This window comes from Sphaeramia orbicularis, chromosome 4 (genome assembly GCF_902148855.1).
Source record: "Sphaeramia orbicularis chromosome 4, fSphaOr1.1, whole genome shotgun sequence".
In the NCBI taxonomy this organism is placed as follows: Eukaryota; Metazoa; Chordata; class Actinopteri; order Kurtiformes; family Apogonidae; genus Sphaeramia; species Sphaeramia orbicularis.
In genome coordinates this window covers 31,152,464-31,177,273 of record NC_043960.1, presented here as the reverse complement: position 1 = coordinate 31,177,273, position 24,810 = coordinate 31,152,464, and the positions used below count along the sequence as shown (strand labels likewise).

At 36.4% G+C, this 24,810-nt stretch overlaps 2 protein-coding genes across 6 annotated transcripts in view; one reads left to right on the top strand and one right to left on the bottom strand.

The window, feature by feature from the left end:
• herc2 (HECT and RLD domain containing E3 ubiquitin protein ligase 2) overlaps nt 1–4,843 on the bottom strand; it is a 59,209-nt gene extending 54,366 nt beyond the window's left edge. For 4 of the 5 annotated variants that reach the window (XM_030132021.1, XM_030132024.1, XM_030132023.1 and 1 more), the window contains exons 1-4: nt 4,757–4,843; nt 3,543–3,651; nt 1,709–1,802; nt 1,401–1,532 (exon numbers count right to left, since the gene is read on the bottom strand). In XM_030132021.1, the coding sequence (XP_029987881.1) occupies nt 1,401–1,532; nt 1,709–1,802; nt 3,543–3,614 (298 nt within the window). In that variant the 5' untranslated portion in view covers nt 3,615–3,651; nt 4,757–4,843. Of the gene's footprint in view, nt 1–1,400; nt 1,533–1,708; nt 1,803–3,542; nt 3,652–4,756 lie in introns of those variants that run through there. The other variant, XM_030132022.1, reaches the window with a different exon arrangement.
• Nucleotides 4,844–8,720: 3,877 nt separating this feature from the next.
• Nucleotides 8,721–24,455, top strand: pde6d (phosphodiesterase 6D, cGMP-specific, rod, delta). Its single transcript, XM_030132029.1, has 5 exons — nt 8,721–8,958; nt 18,276–18,364; nt 19,358–19,483; nt 22,748–22,853; nt 24,068–24,455. Exons 1-5 carry the CDS (start codon nt 8,909–8,911, stop codon nt 24,147–24,149), a joined length of 453 nt encoding a protein of 150 aa, XP_029987889.1. The 5' UTR covers nt 8,721–8,908; the 3' UTR covers nt 24,150–24,455.
• Nucleotides 24,456–24,810: the final 355 nt, after the last annotated feature.

Below are 24,810 nucleotides of genomic sequence, written 5' to 3'. Positions count from 1 at the left end.
CAGCCAAGGGGCTATGCATAAAACCTACACATGTAGTAGACACTTCTCCCCACCTGACCCCCCCACCAAATCCTTATCTCCCACTACCATAACACGGTCCCACCCAGCCCTGCTAGTAAACACAACTTGGGATGAGTGAGAGCTGCTGTCCCGTGCTGGACTAAATTATGACACCTACCAAGATTACACTCCAGAGTGGTAAAAATAACCGCTCAGACCGGCTGGCTGCAACTTGCCATTTCACAAGTTTCCACAACTCACGTGCCAGCAAAACATTCGAGCATGAGAAGGGTCTGACACACTTTAAATTGATAAACAGGGGGTTGAGCTGTGTCAGTATCAGAATACGGTCAGTATAACCATATCCATTCGACATTTCAGTGTTGTGAAACCATCTGCCATCAGCATGGTATAAATAATTATTGTACTAGGAACCAGACAGGTTTAAAACAAGAGTCACAACATGAGAAAAAGTCTTTATATCAATAATTTTATGAAACAAACCAAATTACATAGATGCGATTGTATAGAAAAATGGCTTTTCAGTCAGTAACAAATTTTTATTTTAAGGAGTAAATGACAGAAAAGATTTCTAACAGTGTGCTTTGCAAAGCAAAGCATTTGTGTAAAATATAGGATTACAGCAGAGTCATTGCATCATTAATATATCATTTCCTCAGCACTCAAACATCTAACAATGAAAAATAATGTCAAAATAATGATGGATTGTAACATTTCTGTGAGGTTTTATACAGCTGATTTGGGTCCAGTATCCTGCATATTTTAGATGTATCCCTCTTTCAGCACACCTGATTTAAACGATAAGCCTATCCTCAAGCTCTGCAGAAGCCTGATAATGACCGTCAGGTGTGTTGGAAGAGGGAAACATCTAAAACATGCAGGATACTGGCCCTCGAGGACCAGGATTGGACACCCCTGGTCTATTATGATGATTCGGCATAACAATTGCAGGAGGTTAAGCTATTACAATAAAACTGGTATGTAATACTTGGTGATAAGCCTACAGTGTATCTTCTGCTGTAGTTTCTGTTGTAAGTTGAAACACTTTTTTAAGGGAAAAAATACCAGGATGCTGAAAAACAAAACTAGTAAAATGTAACAGACAAGTTAAACCACACTGTGGTAAAGAGGATTGTATTTTTTAAGTTACGAAATTGCTTGGAGTGTATAAGCAAGACATGAATAATACATCTACATATTTGTACTATAAAGTGCAATGTAATTACATATTTGATAAAATAAATTTCATAAAAATGGTGCTACGAAACTTATCATTCAGGACCTGGTATCAAAATGCTTTGAACAATAAGGACACCATCATAGCAGGCCACATAAAATGAGACACTTTAAGTCCCTTTAAAGTCAGGTGATCATCTCACCTGGCTGCCGGCCCCAGTCCCAAGTTTCAATGATAGAGTGATGAACTGATGTTGACATCTCCTCCTCCTCCTTCTTCTCTTTGTCATTGGGCTCATCCTTCTTTTGAGTCCCAAAGCAATCAGTGCAATCTTCTGAAAAGAGCACCAAGAAATTCCAACATTAATCTTTACTTTATTCAGAAAGGTGATGTGTCACACATATAGCTGACACAGAGTGAGAGCGATGAGAAACATATACCACGTTATCGGAAGACATGTTATGTCAATCTGTCACAAATACGTGGAAAATCAATGTCACGGTGTTATACCTGGGTGAGCGGATTCCTCTCCATTGAATGTTATCTCTTCATCTTTTACCATTTCATTCCACATCTCGCTCAGTCCCTCTGGAGAGAATGCCCGCTGCCAAAAGAAGAAAACATATTTTTACTAAAAATTTCCAGGACTTCTCCAGGACTTTACTTACCTTGAGGTGGAGAGCAACAAATCTAACTGAATGACACTTTGTGTGTTATTTATGATATATGACATATAATCTAGCACTTCAATATTTTGTACATATATATGATAACAGTTACCATCAAAAATTAAGTGAAACATAACATTTTTCCTGAAGGAAGTCCTCCAAACCCCCACCCCTGTGCCCTACCCACAAGCTTAGAGAAAACACTGGGACCCAGACAGCACCTAAGCCCTCAAAAAATCTTAAGGAAAACCCTGCCTTTGAGGCAAATTTTCATTAGCACACATTCTCTGAAATGCCTGTGTATGCAGAAAAAAATGTCAGAATTAACCACAGTGTGTAAGTCCTTCAAAATGTTGAGATTTTTCACTAAATATTCCATATCCTGGGTACTAGTATTTCTCAAACTCTGCCTTATAATTATGTAAGTGAATCCAGACGTAGATCTGCATTTTCTTGGCACTGTGTAAATTTTAATTTCTAAGTTCACAACTTAGACATGTGGAGAAAAATGTGCAGTCTTTAAGACAATAATAAGCAAGATGAGCCAAGACTGTTATCACAAAAATAGAGGGTATCCCTAAAGTCTGAACACCTAGGAAAGCTCATTAACTATTTTTTTATTTCAAGTTGACAGAGGGAAATCATATTGAAGATGTTACTTGTTAATATTCCAAATTAAAAATAAAATATTGATGAAAATGTTATTTCTTAAAAATATGAATTTTGCCTTTAGGGACACCCTGCATTATAAGATTACAATATAGTTTCTACATATGCTGTAAAATCTACATTATAACAAGCCTGATTATACACCACTGATGCATAGTTTTCAACTAAAAATTAGCACTCATAAAAACTTTGCTTTTAAGGATTTGATCATCCACTTTTAAAAAGAATCAAATACATCTCCACTAACAGATAAGACACACAGTAGTGAAGTTGAATGGTGTTCTGTACTTTCCAGGCAGCTTTAACAATGGGAAAACCTGACACACTACCCCAACTTTATTCTTCATTTAAGCCAATTTTCAAGATAAGTGAGACTCCAGACAGGCTGCAGATTGGAGACAGACGGCTCATTGCACTGGTTATTTTATAGTATGAGACAGTCAGCTCAGTGCCAGTGCAGGTTTTTTTGTAGAGAGGAGCATATAAAAAGTACAGAACATCCACTAGCTTTCATCCACAAATCTCAAAGTTAATTTTTTTTTCTCCATTAATTCAATGTGTAGCCATAGGTTCTCTCTCTTATCACAAGACCACCACAAGAAAAACAATAATTACTCAGAATAAGGATGTCTGATACAGCTGGCATGTTCATTGCTGTACATACTCTACGTTAATGCTATGTTATAACTACGTGATTGTGCAAGTGACCATTTCTACCAAAACAAGGATGTGATCACTTGATGTATGTGTGTGTGTGTATAAATATATACATCAAATGCTTACACTTTAGATGGCTGAATAAAAATTTGAGGTTAAGAGGAAAATAGACACTATATGTGAAATGAATAGTCCACATGGTGCATTCACAACACATAGTAATACAAGATACTAAATATGACAACAACCTCATTTGACAGTTTCATATGCAAGAGCCAATAAAATGTATTTATGTCCCTCTAGTCTTAGACATTTTAATAAGATTCCCTTTATCACTTGTATACACTAACCTGTAAGTCTATCTTCAGCCATTTGTCATGAAATCTCAGCTGAGCATCGAGGGTAAAAGATGGGGACGGCATCTTCCCCTCTCCTCTCCTGACTGCACAGGCAGCCAACCTACAAGACAAAGATAATGTTGAAAGCTGTGTTACCAATAACATGTTAACAAATCCACAATAATCTGCTGATTATGACCCCAGTACTTATTGGTTGACATATAGTGTATATAGCAAACATTAAATACTTGCTGTTTGACATACATTATATGTAAATTACACACTTTAGTGAAGCTTCTGCTCCACATTATACCAATAGTGGGAAGTTGGTCAACATAACCAGGTTCCCACTCCAGAATCCATTTAATTTTGCTAAAATGCAGCTATGTTATCAGTCTTAGAAACTGAAACTACACTATCAAACCTCATAAGAGTGACTTTGTTGACTTTCACAAATAAGAATATTTTAGCTGCATTAACTACCGTTAACAGAGACAAAATAGAGGCCCATTACTAAACTTGAAAACATCATACTGTATCGCTGTGAAATTCAATGATAAATTAGTGGTAGGAGTGTCTCTTTAACCCACGGATTAAAACTATATAGCTACTAGCGTTACATTAAAATTATAATGCTCTAAATATTTAAATACATTAGTCAGGAGCTAACGTCACCCTAAATGCTTCATTGTCAGCTAGGTCAGTGTTAAGAATTAACGCGGTGTGTGTAGTTTATATATTAAAAAGTAATGCAGCGAAACAGTTATAACTTACCTTTGCTTAATTAATGTAACAACACACAAGGTTCAAGGCCAGAGATTAATCCATACCGTTACATGAGACGTCAGATCAAACTGGAATATCATAGCAGTAAATGCTACCAAGGGCACGTTCTCTAATAACTGTGGTACCGTTGTTGTAACTGGGTTGTGACATTTTAACAGTGGCACTACTTGAGGGAGTAGCTCGTACACTGACACAGCATCAGTTCGCTCATAATGCAATCCTAATGCTAGGTAACATTCATATTAGCATGGGTGCTACTGCTAACCACTTAGCCTGCTAATACTAACATAACGTTAGCTTGCCTGCTAAAGCTAAACCATCCAGGCAGCGATGAACAAGCCTCCATGACATGACACTGAACCTAATCAGATGCAACGCTGCAAAGACCACACAAACGTAGCCAGGAACATGTCAAACTTAACAACAAATTTCTACATTACCTGCGGTCTCTTCTTACGCTATTCTCGTCCCCTCAGCTGCTTTGCTGCATTAACAAGCTGTTCATAATGGACTTGATTGACAGGTCGTGGACGGGGGCACGAGGCATGGAAACAAATTACGTAGTCGTAAGTGAAGACTCAGTGCGATTCATCTTTATCAGCACAGCCCGGTAGAGCGGGGTTCACAGAGAGAGCTTCTTCGTTGGCTACACATTAAGCTCCACCCGCTCCAACTGATGTATACAATAAAGTACGCGCCTCATCCGTGTTTGAGGCGGGACATAAAAGGGGCAGGGTGCGGGTGAATGGAACCAACATGTCCACTAGATGGCGGTAAATCTCAGGGAAAGGGTGGGAGGATTATTTCAGGGTTATCAATTCAGATGTTATAACAATATAATATATTTTCTCTATTACTTATAGATTGGACCATTTACTTATTGAACATAGGCTAGAGAAGATTTGCAGAAAAATTCTAATTGTATCTCTTTATGTGCTTTCGTGTTCCATAACTTTATCTATTACACTGGGTTACAAAAAAATGTTTTTTTGCAAGTTGTCTAGGTTTTTTCAATTGAATTAGGACCATTTTGCACCGCTAAATCCAAAAATGACATCTGTTTTTCTCAATCAGGTCAGGTTTTTTTTTTTTGCTAATTTGATTTTGAAAAATTTGATCTTCTCACAAAATTGATTACATTTTTGTGACTTTATCAGTTGATTTTTTTTTTTTTCTCACCCAAAATAGGTTTTAAGAGAAAAAAAAAAAATCGTTTTCTAACAGGATTCCTGTTAGGTACAATGGTGTATTCACCGCAGATGTGGCAGAATACGTCAGGCTTATTTTTGCAAGATCTTCTAGTCGAAGCCATTTCATTCACCTGTAATATTAAAAAAAAACATTAATCATAAATTGGCAAAAGTAAAATCTTCAGAACTCGTTTATTGCAAGAAATATGAAAGAATTTTGTATCATATGATGTGAAAATGCCCATAATGTAAGCAAAAATGTTAAAAAGCCAATATGTAGCATAGTTCAGAAAGTTGACCTGATTGAGCAAAATTAATGTGATTTTTGGATTCAGCACACCAAAATTATCCTAAATCAGCTCAAAAAACTTAAACAATAAATTTGTTGTCGACCAGTGTTATCATCATCAGATCAGAAGTGAAAATTTGTTGCTGTTGAGTGACTCTATCTTTAGACCACTATCTGAACATGCTACATGTAAGATGATGCATGTTTTCAACAGCAAGCTAGACAGATATCCTAGAGAGTATGATTAAGACAGATTTGACAACTTAACATTTAAAGCAACAGTCTATTTCAGTTTTTAGTTGCAGGTGGATGAATACTCTGAGAAGGACATGGGATCAGTACAGATCAGTAGAGTACAGATTGGGTTACATTTCACCTGACAAACCAAATGAATGGCTGTAACATTTACTTCAAGGTTGAGAGACTGAAACAAACATTCTGACACATTCAGAGGCAGAGCAGAGTCTTATTTAACTGACCTTGAACATTTGGTGTCTTGCATAAACATTCAACTGGTATTTAAGATGGTGTCTTAAACAGTCTTTTTTTTTTTTTTTTTTTTGTTTTAGACATAAACCCAAATTAATAATTCCTTCTTCTTGTGTAAGATTAAAAAATAGTCTACTTTTTCAGATAAACAGCTTCATACTTAACTCATATTTACACTTTGCTCATATAAGTTAAATGATAATATTAAATTGTTGCATGTTTACAATGACAATGGTCGTGTGGCATGAGTAAAAAAGTGAAGACCGGGAGAAGGCCAACAACGCCACCTAGGGATCATCTCTAGAAAAACCGTCTCAAGCACCTTCAATATTAAGCAGTAAGTGGAGTGGGAGAATGAAGAGCCACTAATGGTCAAATAAAAATGACCATAAAAAGAAGGGAAATAAAGCTATCCTTTTTACAGTTTATAGTTTAGGAAGGTTTTAATCCAAAGTCTAAAACCTACTGTTGTTAATGCAACTCACTCTAAACCAAACTGAGAAAACTGAACCAAGCTGGGACCACTTGCAGTAATATATGACAGCAAGAGGGGACTGCAGTATCCCACTCATAAAAAAGTGTCTATATTTCTGTTAAAGCTGCATTAGAATGCAACTCCATTCCCGCAAGTCATAAACTCGTACAGTTTACTGAAAGTTCATTTAACTAAATGGTCGATTAATACCTAGTCCTGTTAGCACTAAAACTCCATTACACTTCTTTTTTTTTTTTTTGTGATGAACTTGTTGCTAACTTGCTTTCATCAGTAATGCATGTCTTGGTTGAACATTACTTTTATTTTGTCAGACAGATTTATATTTTGCATGTTTGTTCAGTCTATACTTCTGCTTTCCATATGTCAAACAATGCAGCAAAACGTTTAATTCATATATAAATTAATTGAAATATTTCTCATTTTGTTGTCCTTCGTGCACTGTATTGTATGCAACTTTACTGTGAGTTTTCAACTAGTACTTGATAATGCTGGATAAGGATATCCTTAATAATGTGCTTTTATTTACAGTATTAAGTATTCTACTTTCCTTTTGTTATCTCTTCTTTTTTGAAAATGACCTTTCATATGACTTTTTTGCAACACTTTATTCATTATCTGTCATCTTTCATTTCTTTGGTGATGATATTGAATGACTTGAACATTCATTGATACAAACACATCAGAGGGAAAATTTTACCAGTTAACAACTTACATAGACACACAGATGTCAAAGGTTACAAATGTTGGAAACCACTAGTGTAATCTTGTGCTTTGTATTATTTTCATAAGGCTGTTATTACCATTGTTTAACATTTTCATCTGGAAAGTTACCAGTGACTAAAGCTGTTGTTTAGTTGAATGTGGAAATATAAAGATGCATAAAATGGAAATGCTCAAATAAAGTAGAATACAAGTAAGGCATATCTCATAATTACAAGCAGTCAGTAGTGATGCTGCTAACATGAAACATAACGTGCTGCACGCTTTTAATACCCCTTGGCCAATTATAGTGTAAGATTCTGTTGAAAGTTACTGTCCTATAATTTAGATTAGATTGTCTTTGAGTAAAACTTATTACATACATACTAATATTTGAAATTGTGAATGATGATTCTGGGCATAGAAATGTGACTGGCCATTGGGAGGCCATTGCATTCCAAATTACTAATATCTCCCAAAATATTGGTCCTATCAATTTGCCATTTTCACTAGTCTCTTACTTGTCCAAAAAAACATAAGTATGCCCAACTGCAGTAGTCAGCTCTTTCCGGATTTTGTGTGATGCCCGAGACAAACATGAGTCCACTTCCCTTTTATAATATAGGATTCTTGTTGAACTGTTTCCTTTGATGGTAAGTACAGAATTATTTCTAAGAAAACATAATTCAGATCTCTGTAAGAAAAAAAAAAAAAAAGCTCCATGAACATTTTCCAAGAATTAATCCATTGATTTAATAATCTGGAAATCTCTGGAATAACAGATGAATAATGGTATTGCCACAGAGAGGGGGCATCAAGAGCAAACACGACAGATCAAAAAACATTTCAAGTGGCTTATGTAAAGTAAATTATGTCTTTACACCACAGGTTACACAGAAGCAAGATAATTATTCCCTTCAAAAAACAGGATTGATAGGTCAGAATCAGGTTTTTAACAAGTGTGATTCACTACTTTCAGAAAAGGTGCCAATCAAATTTAGATTTGAAGTTATTCATGTTTATTGTTTACTTTTTTTAAGAAAAGAAGTAGTACAGGCATGGAGACTGCCGCCATTGCCGAATCCGCTGAAGTGAGTGGCGTTGCCCCTGGTGACGCGTCTCTACATGATTAAGTCCCGCCCAGGTCTCTGATTTTTGGCCTGTGATTGGCTGTTACAAGTTTCTTCGTGTGTTTGACAGGCTGGCCTAGATGTCTGTTAGTTAGCTAGGTATATTTAGCTGATTGCATTATCGGATCAGATTTAACCTGCAGTCCAGCAATATCGAGGAAAGTGCATATACTTCATGCCATTTCCACGCGAACCGTAGCTGACAGTAGTTAGGTAATAGTGACGCAAACAGAAACGGCGGGGTGTTATTTCAACGGATCCTTGTTTTCTGAAAGAAAAGCAAATAGACTATTTTTGAAATGTCTTCAGACGAAGACAGGGCCAAGGAAATATTGAAGGGCTTCAAGCTGTATCCTTTTGCTGAAGATTTGCTTTGTTGACATGCTGCCGCTTTAGATAAGCTAAATGTCGTCCCTGTGTTGCATTTTGTTAGTAAACTTAGCAGGGTGGTAGTAGTTAAATCTGGATGTCATAATCGACTCTAATGGTACATTAGGGTTAGCTGCTGTGCTTAGCCTCTCTGCTTAGCCTGCCAGTCTATTTATGTTTCATTAGCTTCCCTTGTGAGTTTTATATACACAGTTGAGCTGAATGTAAAAAGTTTCCGTAGTTATAGTACAAGAAGCTAGTTATCTCCCATCCGAAAGACGGGCTGCTAGCTTAAATGCGTGGCCTCGCTCTGTGGCTAACGGTGGTTGGAGCGATAAGCGGAGGATGCTAGCGTAATAAGGCTGAAGCAGGTGAATGCCTGATGCTAGTCGAACAAACTTCAAGTCAGTGTTGCCGTGCATTTGGTCAAAATTTAACAACACGAATGTTGCCAGCGGTAAGTAGTGAAATAGTTGTTTTGTGCTCCTGTATGTTCTCCATAATGCTGCGTTAACCTATGTACACAGACGTCAAACACAGGTGCGTCCTCTTGCTGCGTGCAAGATCAAAGTGTTGGCTATATTTAGATGTTCCTACTCCAAAAAGTACATTTTGAAACACTTTCAGACATGTTCCACACATAAAGTTTTGAGGAAATATTTGTGAGCATAATGTTACTGTCAAAGTTAAGTCTTTACGTATATGCTCAATTATTTTAGCCTTCTACCTTAATTTGTTTGGGAGCATATTTAGGTCATTAGCTTACCAGACTAGCTCTGCTCTGTCATTTTTGTTTAACCTCTCCCTTTAATTTTTAATTTTTATTTTTTTGTTATTCCATGACATGCTTTTCCTGTGACTGGTCTCACTCATGCTGCATTTCAGTCATGCTGAAGTGCGTCGTGCTAAACGTCTGTTAGTTCTGTATATTTACCTTTGTTTACCATTTTCCTCTGGTGTTGCACTTCTAAAAGTCTTTATTTCATTAGTCCAAAAAGAAGTGTAGATGAATTGTGCATATTTGGGTTTACTTTACTCTTTGAAGTAAATGTGTGCTTTCCAGCTAAAGCAACTGCTCAGATCCAACTCCAGCTATTTTTGGATGCACTTTTCCTCTAGGTTTAGAGATGTTGCGGTATTACTTTTTTTTTTTTGCTATGAACATTTTAATTTTAGTAACTGATCTGCTGGGCTTTTTCATAGTTTTTACCTATCTTGTCAGTAGGCTACAGAAGTGGAATCTTCACTGTGTGCATGATTGGTTGCTTGAGTTGTGGTCACAGTTGTCTTGAAAGATCAGAGTGTGTGTCTATGTGTGTTAAAGTCTATCCAGACAGACAGAATTTAGACAAAGATTCAAAACCATTAACAAAGTTTTGGGTTTTGATTTTACAGTTTGTTTGGTAACATTTATCAGTGAATATTGTCAACTTTTTAAAATGTCTGTTTTCCTTTATAAAGCTGTTTTTGCTTCCTTGGCTTTTGATCTCAGTAGACTGTTAGTTTGTGGTACATGATAGTGCGCGTGAGTAAGCAGCCAACATGTTAATTTAATGCTTCCCATACAATCTGTGCCTGTATCTGACCTTGTACGGCTGAATTAGCCCCACTAATGAACTCAGGAATAAGCACTTCAGGATTTATGCTTGATACACCTACCTTAACTATACCGCAATACTTTCTTGCAGTCAGTGTAAATTTGACTGTTTAACCTTAAATATCCTTGAAGCAGTCATGGTTTAACCCTCTGATAAACCCTGTCGTAAGAAGTGTCCTAAAGGGGAGTATCTTTGTTGCTGCAAAGGTCAGGCCTCTTGCTGTAGTGTGGTAATGCTTAAATCCATGCTTTAGGGATTTGCTACCTTCTGTCTAGTTAAAGGCAACACAGAAAGTCAAAGGGACATCATTTCCTGACTTCACATAAGGAACACGATTGCTTTACTATCTGTTATCACTCACACACTAGCTCATACATTAGCTCCTATTCGTCTGAGATCTGTCATATCCCAAGATTATCTCAGCTATTTGTGAGCTAGATCACCAACAGAAGCTTTAAGTCTATGATCTGTATTAGCTTTCTTTAGAGACAAAGCAGTCCTTTCAAAGTTTAGTAGGGAAAAGGCCAAAGATGCTCTATGGCTGTGTCATGTGAAATTAATTATAGCAGAAGTGATGTTTGTCCTGATTTGAGCAGTCTTGTAAATGAAAACAGGAAGAATTAAGTTAGATGGAGGGGAGTTTGTGGAAAGGTGTTACACAAGGCTCTGTCCTGGTTAGTAGAGACATATGCTCTACACTGATTTTTTTTTTTTTTTTTTCAGTTCTGATAAGTCTACTGATTCCCAGGTTGTGGATATGAACTAATATTAAGTACTGATCTCATACCCCTGTTGATCCCAGTGGAAGATACAGGGATCATTATCTATGTCAAAAGCAATGTCAGGCTTGGCTTTAAATACAAAACCTTTTGTAGTACTTATAGACTTTTTTTGTATAAATCAACCTGTGCATTAGAACCTGGATATCAGTATTGGATCGGATGACATCCTCCCTTTTGATAATTATTGTACATTCATGTCTTCTGCTGTTTCTTTAAATGCAACTGATCACCTCAGTTATACAATGGACTCTTTTAACAGTGATTAAAGATGCCTTGCTGCTCATCTCTGTCTCAAAGGATGGAAATATTTGTCGCAGCCGTCTTTAAAAGTGAGGAGGAGTGACTCAACTCTGATCATGAATATGACAGATTTTGTCTTTTGTTTATGGAGTTTTACAGAGGATGAGAAGATATTTGTGTCAAAAGGGACTCAGAAGTTTCCCATGTCTCTGTCCTTATTTCCTTAAAACCATTTGCTAGAAAATAGCGCTGGGCAATAGAGCTAAGGAGAGTTTCTCCCAGTGTTATTGATGACTCATACATTTTAATCAGTTGTATGGACATGATTTTTTTTTTTTTACACATGCTAGCAGTCCATTTCTCAGAATTTGCAAGTGATGACAAAACATTAAAACCCCATAGAGAAATAAGAGAAGCCAAAATGTCTTATATGATAAAGATAACTCGTATAGATTTTTAAATAAAAATATTTTAAGGGATCAGGGGAAATCAAGCTGCAACATTTTTATAGTTAAATCATCTTTTATAAATAGTTTGATGTAACTTTTTGTACAGTTGGTTGGATAGTCATCTGCAGTTTCTTTAAACAAAAAAAAAACAAAACGGCTCTTTATTTCAAGTCCTATCATCACAATGCTGAATAACTTTGTCATATATCACAGATTTTTATCATATTGTGCAGGATTGGTACTTTTCCAAACTTAACTTGGTGCTGTGGTCTGTTTCACATCAGACTGTGCAAAACCAAACTGTTTCCATGTAAGGTAATGTGACTTCCTTTCTTTGGTATTAGCTCTGTAGAAAGAAATGTGACTATAATGACATGCAAAAAAAGGTTATTTTTAATAGGCTACTTATTGGATTTCAGGTGATGCGGTTATTGCAGATGTTCATATTGTGATGATGGAAATGTGTCAGTGTCAGTAACTTATGCCAATAATTTATACTTGCATATCCAATTTGATTATCAGTGTTATACATGGAGCCAGATATTTGAATAGCAGAAATGAGCATTCTCTTCCATTTTCTTCCATATATTTTGCATCAGACCTGCTGAGTAGGTGAAACCCTGCAGTTGTACTGTGGCTGGGTGTGGGTTTGTTTTACTCTGATCATGTTGTAGTTCAGGAAGCGGGCAATACTTTGAAACATTAACATGCCTTTAAAAATAAATACAGACTAAATGGTGACTGCAGCTTGTCACCTGGGGCTCATTAACGTGTGTGTGTGTGTGTGTGTCCTGTCAGGTTTGTGTAAGTCCCCTTGGGTTTTATTCACACACAGACATACACTGCAACAGGCCATGGGGATGCTGTGGAATATGTTCTTTGTGCATTGTATGTTGTTGGTTAAGTGCTTTACTGTACAAGTATTTTGTTTTATTTAATTTCTGGGGGAAGCTGAAGGGATAAGGCATGATTACTGTGGCCATACACTAATTAACTTGCCTTTCTTTTATTTCTAGTGTCACAAATTATGTAGAAGTTGCATATTCTTAACAGTGTTTAGCATGCTATTTGACCTGGTGGAAAACATAAATGACCAAGACATAACGCAGCCATGCCTGGATTATTCTGGAAGGTGATGAGGATGTCGGTTTGATGCTGGAGATTGGATTTAGTTAGACTTGAGAGGATTAGAGAAACCATTCAAGTCAGCATTGTTTGCTAGAAAGACAGAGGCAGGAGTGGGGGATGGTGGAGGGGCTGAAGACAGGCCCTTGCACAAAAAGGGGCTTTAAAAGCTAATTCTGCATTGATGATATTGGTCCTGTTGCCTCTACAGGGTACAGTCAATACTTGAAGGTAATGGAATTTGATAATTTTTTCTGTTGTAGTTTTTGTTGTTGTTGTTGTTGTTGTTATTATTATTATTATTATTATTATTATTATTATTATTATTATTATTATTATTATTATTATTATTATTATTATTATTATTAGTTATATAGGTATACAGATAGTCAAATAGAAAAATCGAATACCAAATAGCCAAAGATAATTAATAATAGAGGATAATTAAATGATGATAGGTAACAATAACCAAAATAAAAACTAAAATAACAATGAATGATAATAAAGTATTGCATAAGAGCACTGGATTAACTTAACTAGTATAACTAACCAACACCAGAATTAGCACAATAATAACTAAATGATGAAAAAATGAAAATTAATTTGTTAATGGAGACTAACAGGTGCTAATCTAGGAGTAACTAATTAATAATAATAAAGAAGGACACAAGAGTAGCTATGTAATGATGAATAATTGATTAATGACAAAAATGAGGAAAAAAAACTAAAAAAAAAAATTGTATACATAAATAAGTATCAGCTGTCAGTATCAGTTGTTCCCTGATTCTAAGCTTCGATTTCATTCACTAAGCTAAAGTAATTTAATTAATTTCAACATTGACTGACCACCACAGTTTTAAAGATTTGAGATTGAAATAAAAACACATGTTGAACAGAGTACTTTTTTCTCTAGATAAGGTAGCAGATGTAGTTTTATTTCGCCTGTAAACATGCCACTGGTAAAGACATTGGTCATCTCATTTTTAACTTGTACAAAATTCCACTTGCAAGAGTTTTGCAGGTATTATTTATGATCGTCAAACTTATTAATAGACCATATGAATAGTGCATGAGTACTTCAGGACTCAGGAGCAAGTTTCTGGTAAAAGGAAAGTTGTGTCCTCAGAACTGAACAGTACTGTGGGTTATGCAAGCGGCAGAGACCTCCAAACCCTTGAGCCTGAGTGTTTGGACGCAGTGGCATTATGGGTGTGAGGGGTGAAGAGCTTCACAGATGGCATGGTGTCAAGTGTGTGTGACACTAAGTAGTATCTGAGTGTGACAGGTTGCTAAGTGGAGAACTTGCTAGAACAATGAGGTGTGCGATAACTGTTCTCTACTGGTGTCAATGAGTTTATTACCCAAACATTACATGTGGCCACTTCCTAACAAACCACACATTACATAAAAACACAGCATTATATAATAACACTCACTCTTTGTAGTGATAAATTGATGACTGAGTTGCATCTCTAGCAGCTGCTTTTTAACTGAACTGGAATTTTTTTTGGGGGGGGGAGTACTGAAGAAACATCACTGAACTAGTAAACTCTGCTAGAAGTAAAAACATAAATGAGTTTCTCCAGGTCAACCTTAGACATGAAGTCCTGGAGTTTGACTATTTTTGTAAGATAAACATGATAAAAATCTGATCTTGTCACTGCTTTCATGTGGCTACTTAGACTAGGATCAGTGTCAACTACAACAACAGTCTAGTTTAATATTTGAGAAGATTTAACTGTTAGAAATGTATGTGATTCATCAAAAGAGACATTAGTAACATATTACATAATGAAGGGAAAATGTGATAAATTTTGACATTACATAATGCAGTGTTTTTATATAATGTGTGATGTTCCCCTGCTGTTACAATCACAGCACCCATTTTCCATTGGCATGAAGTAGACAACTTAGAGCCAATCCTGTGAAAGACGTCAGTATGAAGTGTCATATTTTCTGTTCTGGGCTGAAATGAAATTTTGCAATAAAGGCAAATCCATCAAGGTTGTAGTAATTTTCAAGAGTCTGTGTGTAGCTTGAGTGTTGAATTTAGTGTATGCTGGTACATGGCTTTATCCCCAGATATTTTTAAAAATTAAAAATTCTTTGGACAAATGCTCGTGAGCATGGGAAGCTGTTGCCTGCTGTTTGAGAACTATTTCCAGTACCTATGATTGATCCTGTTGATTATGATGATCAGGTTCAGATGACAAACATTCTATACTCTGTGAAGTGTCATTTAGAGCTGCAACGGATTAATCGACTAGGTGCTTGAAGTTGATGCAAAAAGTCCCGATTCAATTAATCGACTTTAATTGATTGGAGATATTCTATTGCAGTTTTCCTGAATTGAAGCTTCTTTGTGCATCACAATAAGCGCCTGTGTGAAACGCAACAGTGGAACCAATGTTTAACAGCAGAGAAATGAAGGAAACAAAGCTTTGATTCAGGAGAATTGTGGCTGAATGATTTTTTTGGATCACTTCGAGTCGATTAATCGGTTGCAGCTCTAGTGTTATTATTATGATACCTATGAGTCAGCTGTCTTTTACCCCAGTATTATTAACTTTTCTCCTTTTTTGTTTTGACATACAGTATTTGTATGAACTAGTAGTGCCTTGTCAGCTTTGTTTGCAATACTGGCCTTGAGGTAAATTAAGCAGCAGATCAGATTTGTTGCTTTTGAAAAGATAGTGCCTCTTCTGAAGTAATTTTTGTAAGGGCCCCTTTACACAGCACGGAGATCGTTGGGTGACCGTTGAGTGATCAAAAATTGGCCCGATTTCTCAACAATCTCCTAAGCCTCGAAAAAGCTGTTTCTGTGCAAATGTTTGGGAGATCCTTGTGGACTCGTTGTGCCCTTGGCCCCCTACTTTAAACTGTCTGATCAGTTGGATCAGGCGGGGGGAGGGGTCATCGAGATAGCCATACCCATTGCCTCATTGATCTCTCAATCATCTCTACCTTCGGGGTGGAAAAATTTAGCATTCATTGAAAGACTGCTGAGAGATCATTGGGAGATCGATAAGATTGCTGAGGGCTCCTTGAGCGTTTGTTGAGAAATCGCTTCCTTTGGTGATCGTTGAGAGATTGTTTTGGACCGAGTCAAAACTTTGAGGAGACTGTGGTGACCTTGGAGATCACTGAAAGATCATTGAGAGATCTTGGTGATCGCTGGGTGCTCATTGAAACATCGTTGAGAGATCTGGCCATTTTTTTCATCGTTCAACGATCACTGAAGGGGGTTTAATGTGGTGAAGCAATGCTGGGTAATGCTTATTCTTTTTGAATGACAGAGAAAGAGTCTATGTTTCAGCACCAGGAACTGTCCACCGAACAGTCAGCCTTGGTTTTTATTTTATGCCACTGTTAAGATTAGTCACAATAACTGACACTAATGTTATTGTTACAGAAAATTAATTTTATGTCTTGGGCACTTTTAACTCTAAGATATTTAATCCACACTGTCATCTTCAGATAGAGATAAATTAACACAAGCTGTAAAACAGAACAGGCAGTTAATACATTCTACAGCAAAGAACTCTGAAAGAATTGCAATTAAGGCTTTGTTTGTTAGAATTCATTACTTACTATGTTAACAAATGATCCATCTGCTAATTCTGTACTATCCTACTGTTCTGTGTTGTTAAATTGTTGTGTATGTGCATCAGTCAGGTCAAGCAGAGGATGTTGGAGTGACTTGCATCATGACTGCTTTCACACTGGTGAATCATAATACTAACCAAAAAAAAAAAAGCCTGCTGTAAAATTTATGACCTGTTTAAGTTTCTGACGAATATGGAGAGTGTTTTATTATTTGAATTTGAGCAGTTAATAGGTGTCCCTGGTCTAGATGTTATGTCCTTGTTATTGTGGCTTTACTGAGTCTTTTATTTATGTCTCACTCTATGGCATCAAACATTTCAATCTGAAGTAGAGATCAGAGATAGGCCAAAAGGACATTTTACACACTATCAGTATCAGCAGAACATGGCTCTGAAAGTTAATGATTGATATCAGGCTTCTTCACTTGAATTACTAATGTCAAGGAAAAATGTTTTTTGCAGCTAGTTTGATGCTCAGTGATCAAGATTCATATGTATGCATCCTTTAGTTTTTTTTAATCTTTCTTAATAAGACTTTGGTGTTATGTAATCAGTTTCCTCCCTCCATCCAAAGACATGCACTGAAAGGTTAATCGGTCAACCTAAAATTACCCATAGGTAGCTGGGATAGGTCCCAGCATCCCCCACAACCCTAGTGAGGATAAAGCGGGTTCAGAAAATGAATGAGTTCTTATCAGTTTCTGATGAAGTCAAAATGTGATTTTTTTTTTTTTTTTTTTTTTTTTTTTAACTTTAGAATTTCAAAAGATAAATGAATAAAAACCAAAATATTAAAAATAAGTTAAAAAAAAAAAAAAAAAAAAAAAAAGAAAAGTGGAAGGCAGCAATGGGAAATTAGTACGTGGAGTGATGTTTTCTTTCTAACACAATTATTTGCTTGTAAAGATAAAATCATTGGTTATACAAGAATAACTCAGATGTACTTTAGAGTGAGGTGACGCTCAGGCTGATGGAAAAAGAAAATCACGCTTTCTTAGAATCCTATTTGGCTACACTCATCTTTCATATTAATGTCATTATTTTCATGGGCAGTATATTAATGTGATTTCTTTTTTTCACCCTCCATTAGTCAGACCTAATTTTCTTTCTTGTCTTGTTAACAGTTGGAACAACTGAGTAGATTAATGCTCCACCATCGCCTCTTACTTGTCCCTGATGGTTCTCCACTTCAAGCGTGTGTTTATTCTATTTATATTTTGTGCATGTTCTCCACTGTCAGCCTTCATCTGTCTAAAAGCATTACCTTTTTGTGTTTTCTGCTGGAACCATAAAAAGGCAGCTTTACAATTGGATGTGATAAGACAGAGTGATTTTAGTTTTAACGCCTATGTCATCGGGTTAGTTGTATTGAATACTGTGCAGCTTGGCAAAAAGTTACAGAATGGGACAGAATGTCACATATCATCTGCTGTGTAAGATGAATTTTGTATGCAGCTCTGTTAGTTGAAGTTATTGCTGCTTAACTATTTTGTGTCAGAAATTGGATGAATCTTCGAGATGCAGAGACAGGTAAAGTGCTGTGGCAGGGAACTGAAGACCTGTCAGTGCCAGGAGTAGAGCATGAAGGTATGCATATCAAACACAGCAATTTTGTGGGCTTAATGTATGATGGGTTTAAAATAAACGTAATGTATTCATCACACATAAAAATGACTTAAAGGTAGTTCCGATTTTGAAGGAAAGTTTATATTTTCTGGATATTTCAGAGAAAATGGTGCATTACTGTATTGCACTACTGTTATTGTAAATAGGTTTTATTCATATATTTTATATTCCATTATAGTTTATCTTTTATACCACTTTGTTTATTGTATATCCGATATAGAGTTTCGAGGATATAATGGTTTTACCCCAAACGCCGCCAGATATCCTTCGTGTGAACACAATGACTAGGACAGAGTTGGTTGATTTCTTCTCCCTTGATAACCAACATAGGGGACCCCTGGTGGAAGAACCTTATCGATTTCAGTTTCTCTTTGAGTATTAGAACTCATCCAAATGGGGGCACTTTAGCTCAACATCAGTTTTTTGGACATAAAGCAAGCAATAATAGGCCGATTTAGATAAAATTTGGTTGGTATTGATTATCTTACAAATGTCTACTTTCTGGCTGCCATCCAGAGTTCATATGGTGTCATGTTCATTCACTAGGTAGAGTTTTGTAGGGGAAAATGGGTACTCTGCCCATTATTCTGCCACTATCGGGTTGATGTAGCTCAAATTGAGTTCATATTGATTGTCTAACAATAATCATGGACAGATTTAAGCAGAGGATTGGGGGGATTTCAGGGATATACCCTTGCTGTCTGCCCCCGACAGTGTAAGCCTCATTATTCTATTTTTATCTAATTGCATGGCATTTAATTGCAAGGTGAGAGAGAAATGATATCTCAGTTCTCTGCATGTCCTGTGCATCTAGTGAATTGACACCAAAAACAATCTTTGCATCTAATGATTTCACGTACTGTGTAATATCCAGGTGAAACAGATATCCGACAGAAACACTTCCTGTAACCAGCTGTGAACACATTTCATGTTTGTTTTTGTCTGTCCCTCCAGCTCGGGTCCCTAAGAAGATCCTGAAATGTAAAGCAGTGTCCAGAGAACTCAACTTTTCCTCCTCAGAGAAACTGGAGAAGTTCAGACTGGAACAGAAGGTTTTCTTTAAAGGACAGTGTCTAGAAGGTAATCCAACAAAACAATGAACCACATGTGCAAAAACTACTTTACCAGTCAGTCAGTGAGTAAAGGACCTTGTCTTGTGGGTTCAGACGTCCCGATGCAAATGGAAAATAACTGTCCAGCAATATTATTCTGTCTCATAGTATAGTATAATACAATGCACAAGTTAAACTAAGTATGAATGTATTTTGCTATTAGACAATAGTGCACATGAGCATACATTGTTTTATTTGGTATTCTGTTTGTAGTTTGAAGCACAATTCAGGATAAGAAGCTCTGGAACTTTACAACTGCAATTTTATGAAAACCTGCCAGTTCAGACCAGAACAAGAGAGAGATGATGTATTGTTTCCATAACAACAACTCTCTGTACTCCTGTTCTCACGGCTGGCTTTCCAGGCTGTTTTGTGGTTAGATTTTGGCCAAAAATAAAATCCTGATTTTTTTTTTTTTTTTTTTTTTTTTTTTTTTTTTTTTTTTTTTTTTTTTTTTTTTTTTTTTTCCTCCCCCTGTAAAAACTCAATTTTCGATTCAGGCTGGTGGTGGCGTTTTAGCCAGCATGTTGCTTTTGTGTGCAGCCCACAATGCAACACATTGCTCCCACTCTGGCGTGTGATGATGTTTGAGGTGCTGAAATAAGTTGGTTTTGCTGCTGTCTTTGACTGATACCGCCTTCAGGCTGCGTTTGCAGCAAGGAATGGTTTGATCTTCATTGGAAACTTCAAAACCATACCAATTCCACACAACTGACTCGCTCATGCTATTTTTAGCCACAAACTTCTCACTCTCTTTCTCTCTTTAGCAAATAGCATGTTTGTACTGGTGTGTGGAAACCAAAGACTGTGGAGACCACTCCCACAGTTAGGAGGAGGAGCCTATGGTAGCCCAGAGGTCCGTGGCCTGGAGACACAAGAGAGATGAAATTTGATTTGACGATTACCCTTTTTTAATCATCGTCCTAATTTAATAATCCAATTTTGATTTAAAGGAGTGATATTTTGCTTCTTAAATTAAATCATGCATTTTAAAACTTTGCCCTGTGGTCTACATAAACTGTAAATGCTATCCTTGGGTCCAAATTCTTCATTAATTCAACTCCACAGGTCCATCTTCAACCCAATTGCTGAGTAATGACAGGAGAGGTCGTTTTGAGCACTGGCCCTTTAAATGCAAATGAGCCAGTTCACAGCTCACTCCCTCCAGGTTGTTCCTTCCGCTCTGTCCTATTTAGCCACTTGTGTTCATTAATACAACCAGCAACTGAACATTTTAGGTAATCGGCTCAAAGTTTGGACATATTTTCAGTGTGGACTACAACTGCTGCTGCTGACAAACAATTGTGGCGCACTCGTTGGAAGTCTTGGCCTTATCTGTGCAAATGCCATGATGTAACAAATTAAAAAGGAATTAAAACAGGTTGGAGAAATCCACTCAACCTTTGCCAAAATGAATATAAGGATAGCTTTGCAGCACCTGGAGGGTTCAAATTCAAACTTTTTGAACTGTTAGGGTCCAAATACACAAATAAATGTACCAAAGATTAATAAAAGTGGGTTTAGCAAAATATGACCCCTTTAAAATCGATTAATTGTGCAGCCCTAATTTCTAGTGTCTTATTGATCATGAATTACTTGCTCCAGCTGCATTTCTGCCATGGATGATAAGGTGAGAACATGAAAAGGGAACAAGATTTCTCTCATCTATTTATGGAGCAGGTCCAGAGCTTTAAAAAAAAAAAAAAGAACACTAGCAGAGAAGACGGAAACCATCAAGACTGCACTCTTCTAGAACAGCTTTGGGGTAACAGGTGAACTACAGTCCACATATACTGACTGAGAAAAACATACTAAATCAGAAGCAGTATTCAGTTATTGGCTTATCTGCATCTTTCTTAAACAGTTTGATCTCACTGTGGTTTGACAGATTTTCATCACTATTGCCTCTTGTTGACTGAATTACTTACTGTTTTGTTTTTTTACATTTATTTTATTTATCAGTTTTTTTTAGTTATTAACTGATTTGTTGCTCATTTAAAATTTGATAACTACAGTACATTATCAATATTTGTTGTATGACTAAAACACCATTTGAATTGAGAAGTGACTCACTACAAGCTTATCTATAGATTATCCTGTTTTAGAACTAGGACTGGAAAAATTTAGAACAGCAATGAGAAAAAAATGTTTTTTATTAAAGTTTTAAAGAAATAATCACCTCCAGAACTATTTAACTGGACTGGGTTTAACTTAACTTATCTTTGTCAATGATGCTTTGTGGGGAAAAACACAAATGAATCCATAGTTTTAAATGAACCTTCAACCTGACAGTGTAAAGTGTATCTGCTGAGAAATTTCTCAGGCACTTAAAGAACTGGTGTTTGATGCCTGGTCCCTAAAAGAGATTATAAGATTTAGTCCTGAGTTATTTTAAAACCCTGTTGGATCTTCTGCCACACCACAGCTGAGAACAGAAACCACAGATGTGATGAGCTGTCACAGTACGACAACAGACAGTACAAGCTCAGTTAGCAGCGATCATTTGTAAACAGTTGTTAGTGTTGTCAGTCCCCGTTACTGTGTGTTTGCAGTGTTGCCCCTGAGGAGCTGGTTTACAGGGCTGAGGCACTCCAGGGGACAGCACCCTGTCAGCGCAGACATATGTTTATACTGCAGGTTTCCACCACAGAGGAAAAATGTCTCTTAAACACTGCTTCGATCACAGTACAGAAGCACATGGTATTTGAGTGATATAGTCATCATATTAATGGTGATATTATTATTATTATTATTATTATTATTATTATTTTTATCATCAACATATCACCCACCCTCCCTTACACACATACACACCCTCACCTACACTGAACTGCTCCAGTGTGCAATATTCACTATGGAAAATATCAGAGAACCATAGTTTTTTATACTCAACACGTGTTTATAAAGATATTTATTCTATCGTGTATGTGTGTGTGTATGTATGTATGTATGTATGTGTGTGTGTATATATGTGTGTGTGTGTGTATGTGTATATATATATATATATATATATATATATATATATATATATATATATATATATATATATATATATATATATATATATATATATATATATATATATATATATATATATATAAAATTAGTGCCTGTTTTATTGCTACTGCATCAAAATTTTATTTTTAATGTAAAATCTTGAATGACAAATAAAGTCTGTCTATGTCTAATAATAATTGGCAATACTGAGCTTCCTGTGTGTCTCTTTGTCCAGAATGGTTCTTTGAGTTTGGCTTTGTTATTCCCAACTCCACCAACACATGGCAGTCCCTGATAGAAGCCGCTCCAGAGTCCCAGATGATGCCAGCCAATGTTTTAACGTGAGTCTGCACTCAGATGGTTCAATCTGCCCTCTCTTCTGTATATACTATATGAGGGTTTGGGTTATGTCATCTGTACCACAAATGCATTGTGTGTTTCCATATATGTATATCTAATTGTATTTTTGGTAAACTAACCTTTGTAAATTGTCATTTAATAACACTTTAGTACTAATAGAAGCTCCAGTGCTGTGTAATAGATAGTTCTTTCGCCTGCTGAATTAGACTTTTGGAGCTTCTGTTTATTGAAGAATGTTTTTTTTTGTCCTGACAAGCAGCTCTACTGTAGTTTTGGCTGAGAGGTTACATTAGCAAGACATGCTAAGTTGTAATTAAGACTGCTGTTAATTACAATACCTGGACTACAAGGATGATTTGGTTACAGTAACTAATGTTGGCATGAGTTCAATGAATTCTGATTTTACTACATTTAGTGTGTTTTTGTTTTTAATAGAGTTATCATTATTCATGTTGTTGTTGTGTTAAAGTTTAGCAACCAGCTGGAATTATATAACTGCATTTAAAACAACCATGTCTGGTTCCCACCAGTTTGGATGGTGTTGTCAGTAAGTTAGCATTAGACAAGCAAGCCATTTAGAGGTGAAGCCAAAACACCCAGAGCCTATCTTGAAAGCCTTGTCTCTAAGCAGAAAAGAGAGCAATAAGGTTGTCACATCCATATTTGCTCTGACCCATAATGCCTTAATGAAGCCTTTCAACTCTAGTCATGTGACTTCTATACACTGTTTCCCATAAAGTTGGAATAAAATATTTTACCTTTTCTCATGAAATGATTGTGATAATGTGATGTGATAGATAAGGTGTAACTGGGACCCAGTATGTGATTATTGTACCTTGTCAAAGGTGATTACTAAAGTGTGTAAATAAGAAGAAAAAAAGGAATGTGTCTAAAAACAAAATTATTCCAACTTTATGGGCAACAGTGAATAAAATAAAACCTTACATAAGGAGCTTTGAAATTTTAACTCGGCCATAGACATATCTAATTTTTATTTTACCTTTTTGAAAAATCTTACATAATATGCATTTTAATTTCTAACAATCATCAACTCAAAATTATAAGTTCATAACATATTAGAGTTGTGTTGCCATCATGTTCAGCTATTAGTAGTCATATCGGCAGTGATAATGTTGATGTTTTCAGTAAGATTTGACATCTAAGTTGAAGCTGACATGTTGTTTTTGTCTTCCAGTGGAAATGTGATAATAGAGACCAAGTTCTATGATGATGATCTCCATGTCAGCACCTCCAGGGTACGACTTTTCTACGTCTGACCTCTGACCTGTTTCTCTACCTTCCTAAATGCTGACGTCCTGCCAAGGTCTACAAGTTACCAATTTTAGATACAGTTGTCATCAGGATTCGGCTCATCTCTGACAGTCAGTGGCGTGAGCTTTGTATTGGGTGGTTTTTCTTCAATTTGTGTCGACCTGAAAATATCTAGACCTTGGGAGGAAAAGGGAAGAGGAGGAAAGAGAAGAGCTCGACTTTGTTATCTCTTTTCCAAGATAATCTCTCTGCATTACCCCCAACAGACTGTTCTACTGTAAATACATATCTCAAGTCAGCCAGAGAGTCGCTCTGTAAATGACATAATGTGTGCTTTTTTTAAACTTCTGTCTCTCACTCTGAGGTTGTATTGACTCAGGAACAGAACTCCATAACCTTCTGTCATCCTCCTCCTGCTGTCTGTACATGAAACACTGCTCTCTGTTTAGTGTCGTTTAGGCACATCGATGTCGAGGGAAGACTCAGCTCATCGTCATAGAATATTAAAGTTTGCTTTTAGCTGAGTTCCATTCCAGAAGCTACATCCTGTCAAATTCACTTTTTCTGACCAATCAGTGGTCAGTGACAGCATTTCTGTTACTTCTCTATAGCAAGCAAACTGTTATGAATAACAGATCATTGCTATGTTGCATATACACAGTTCCA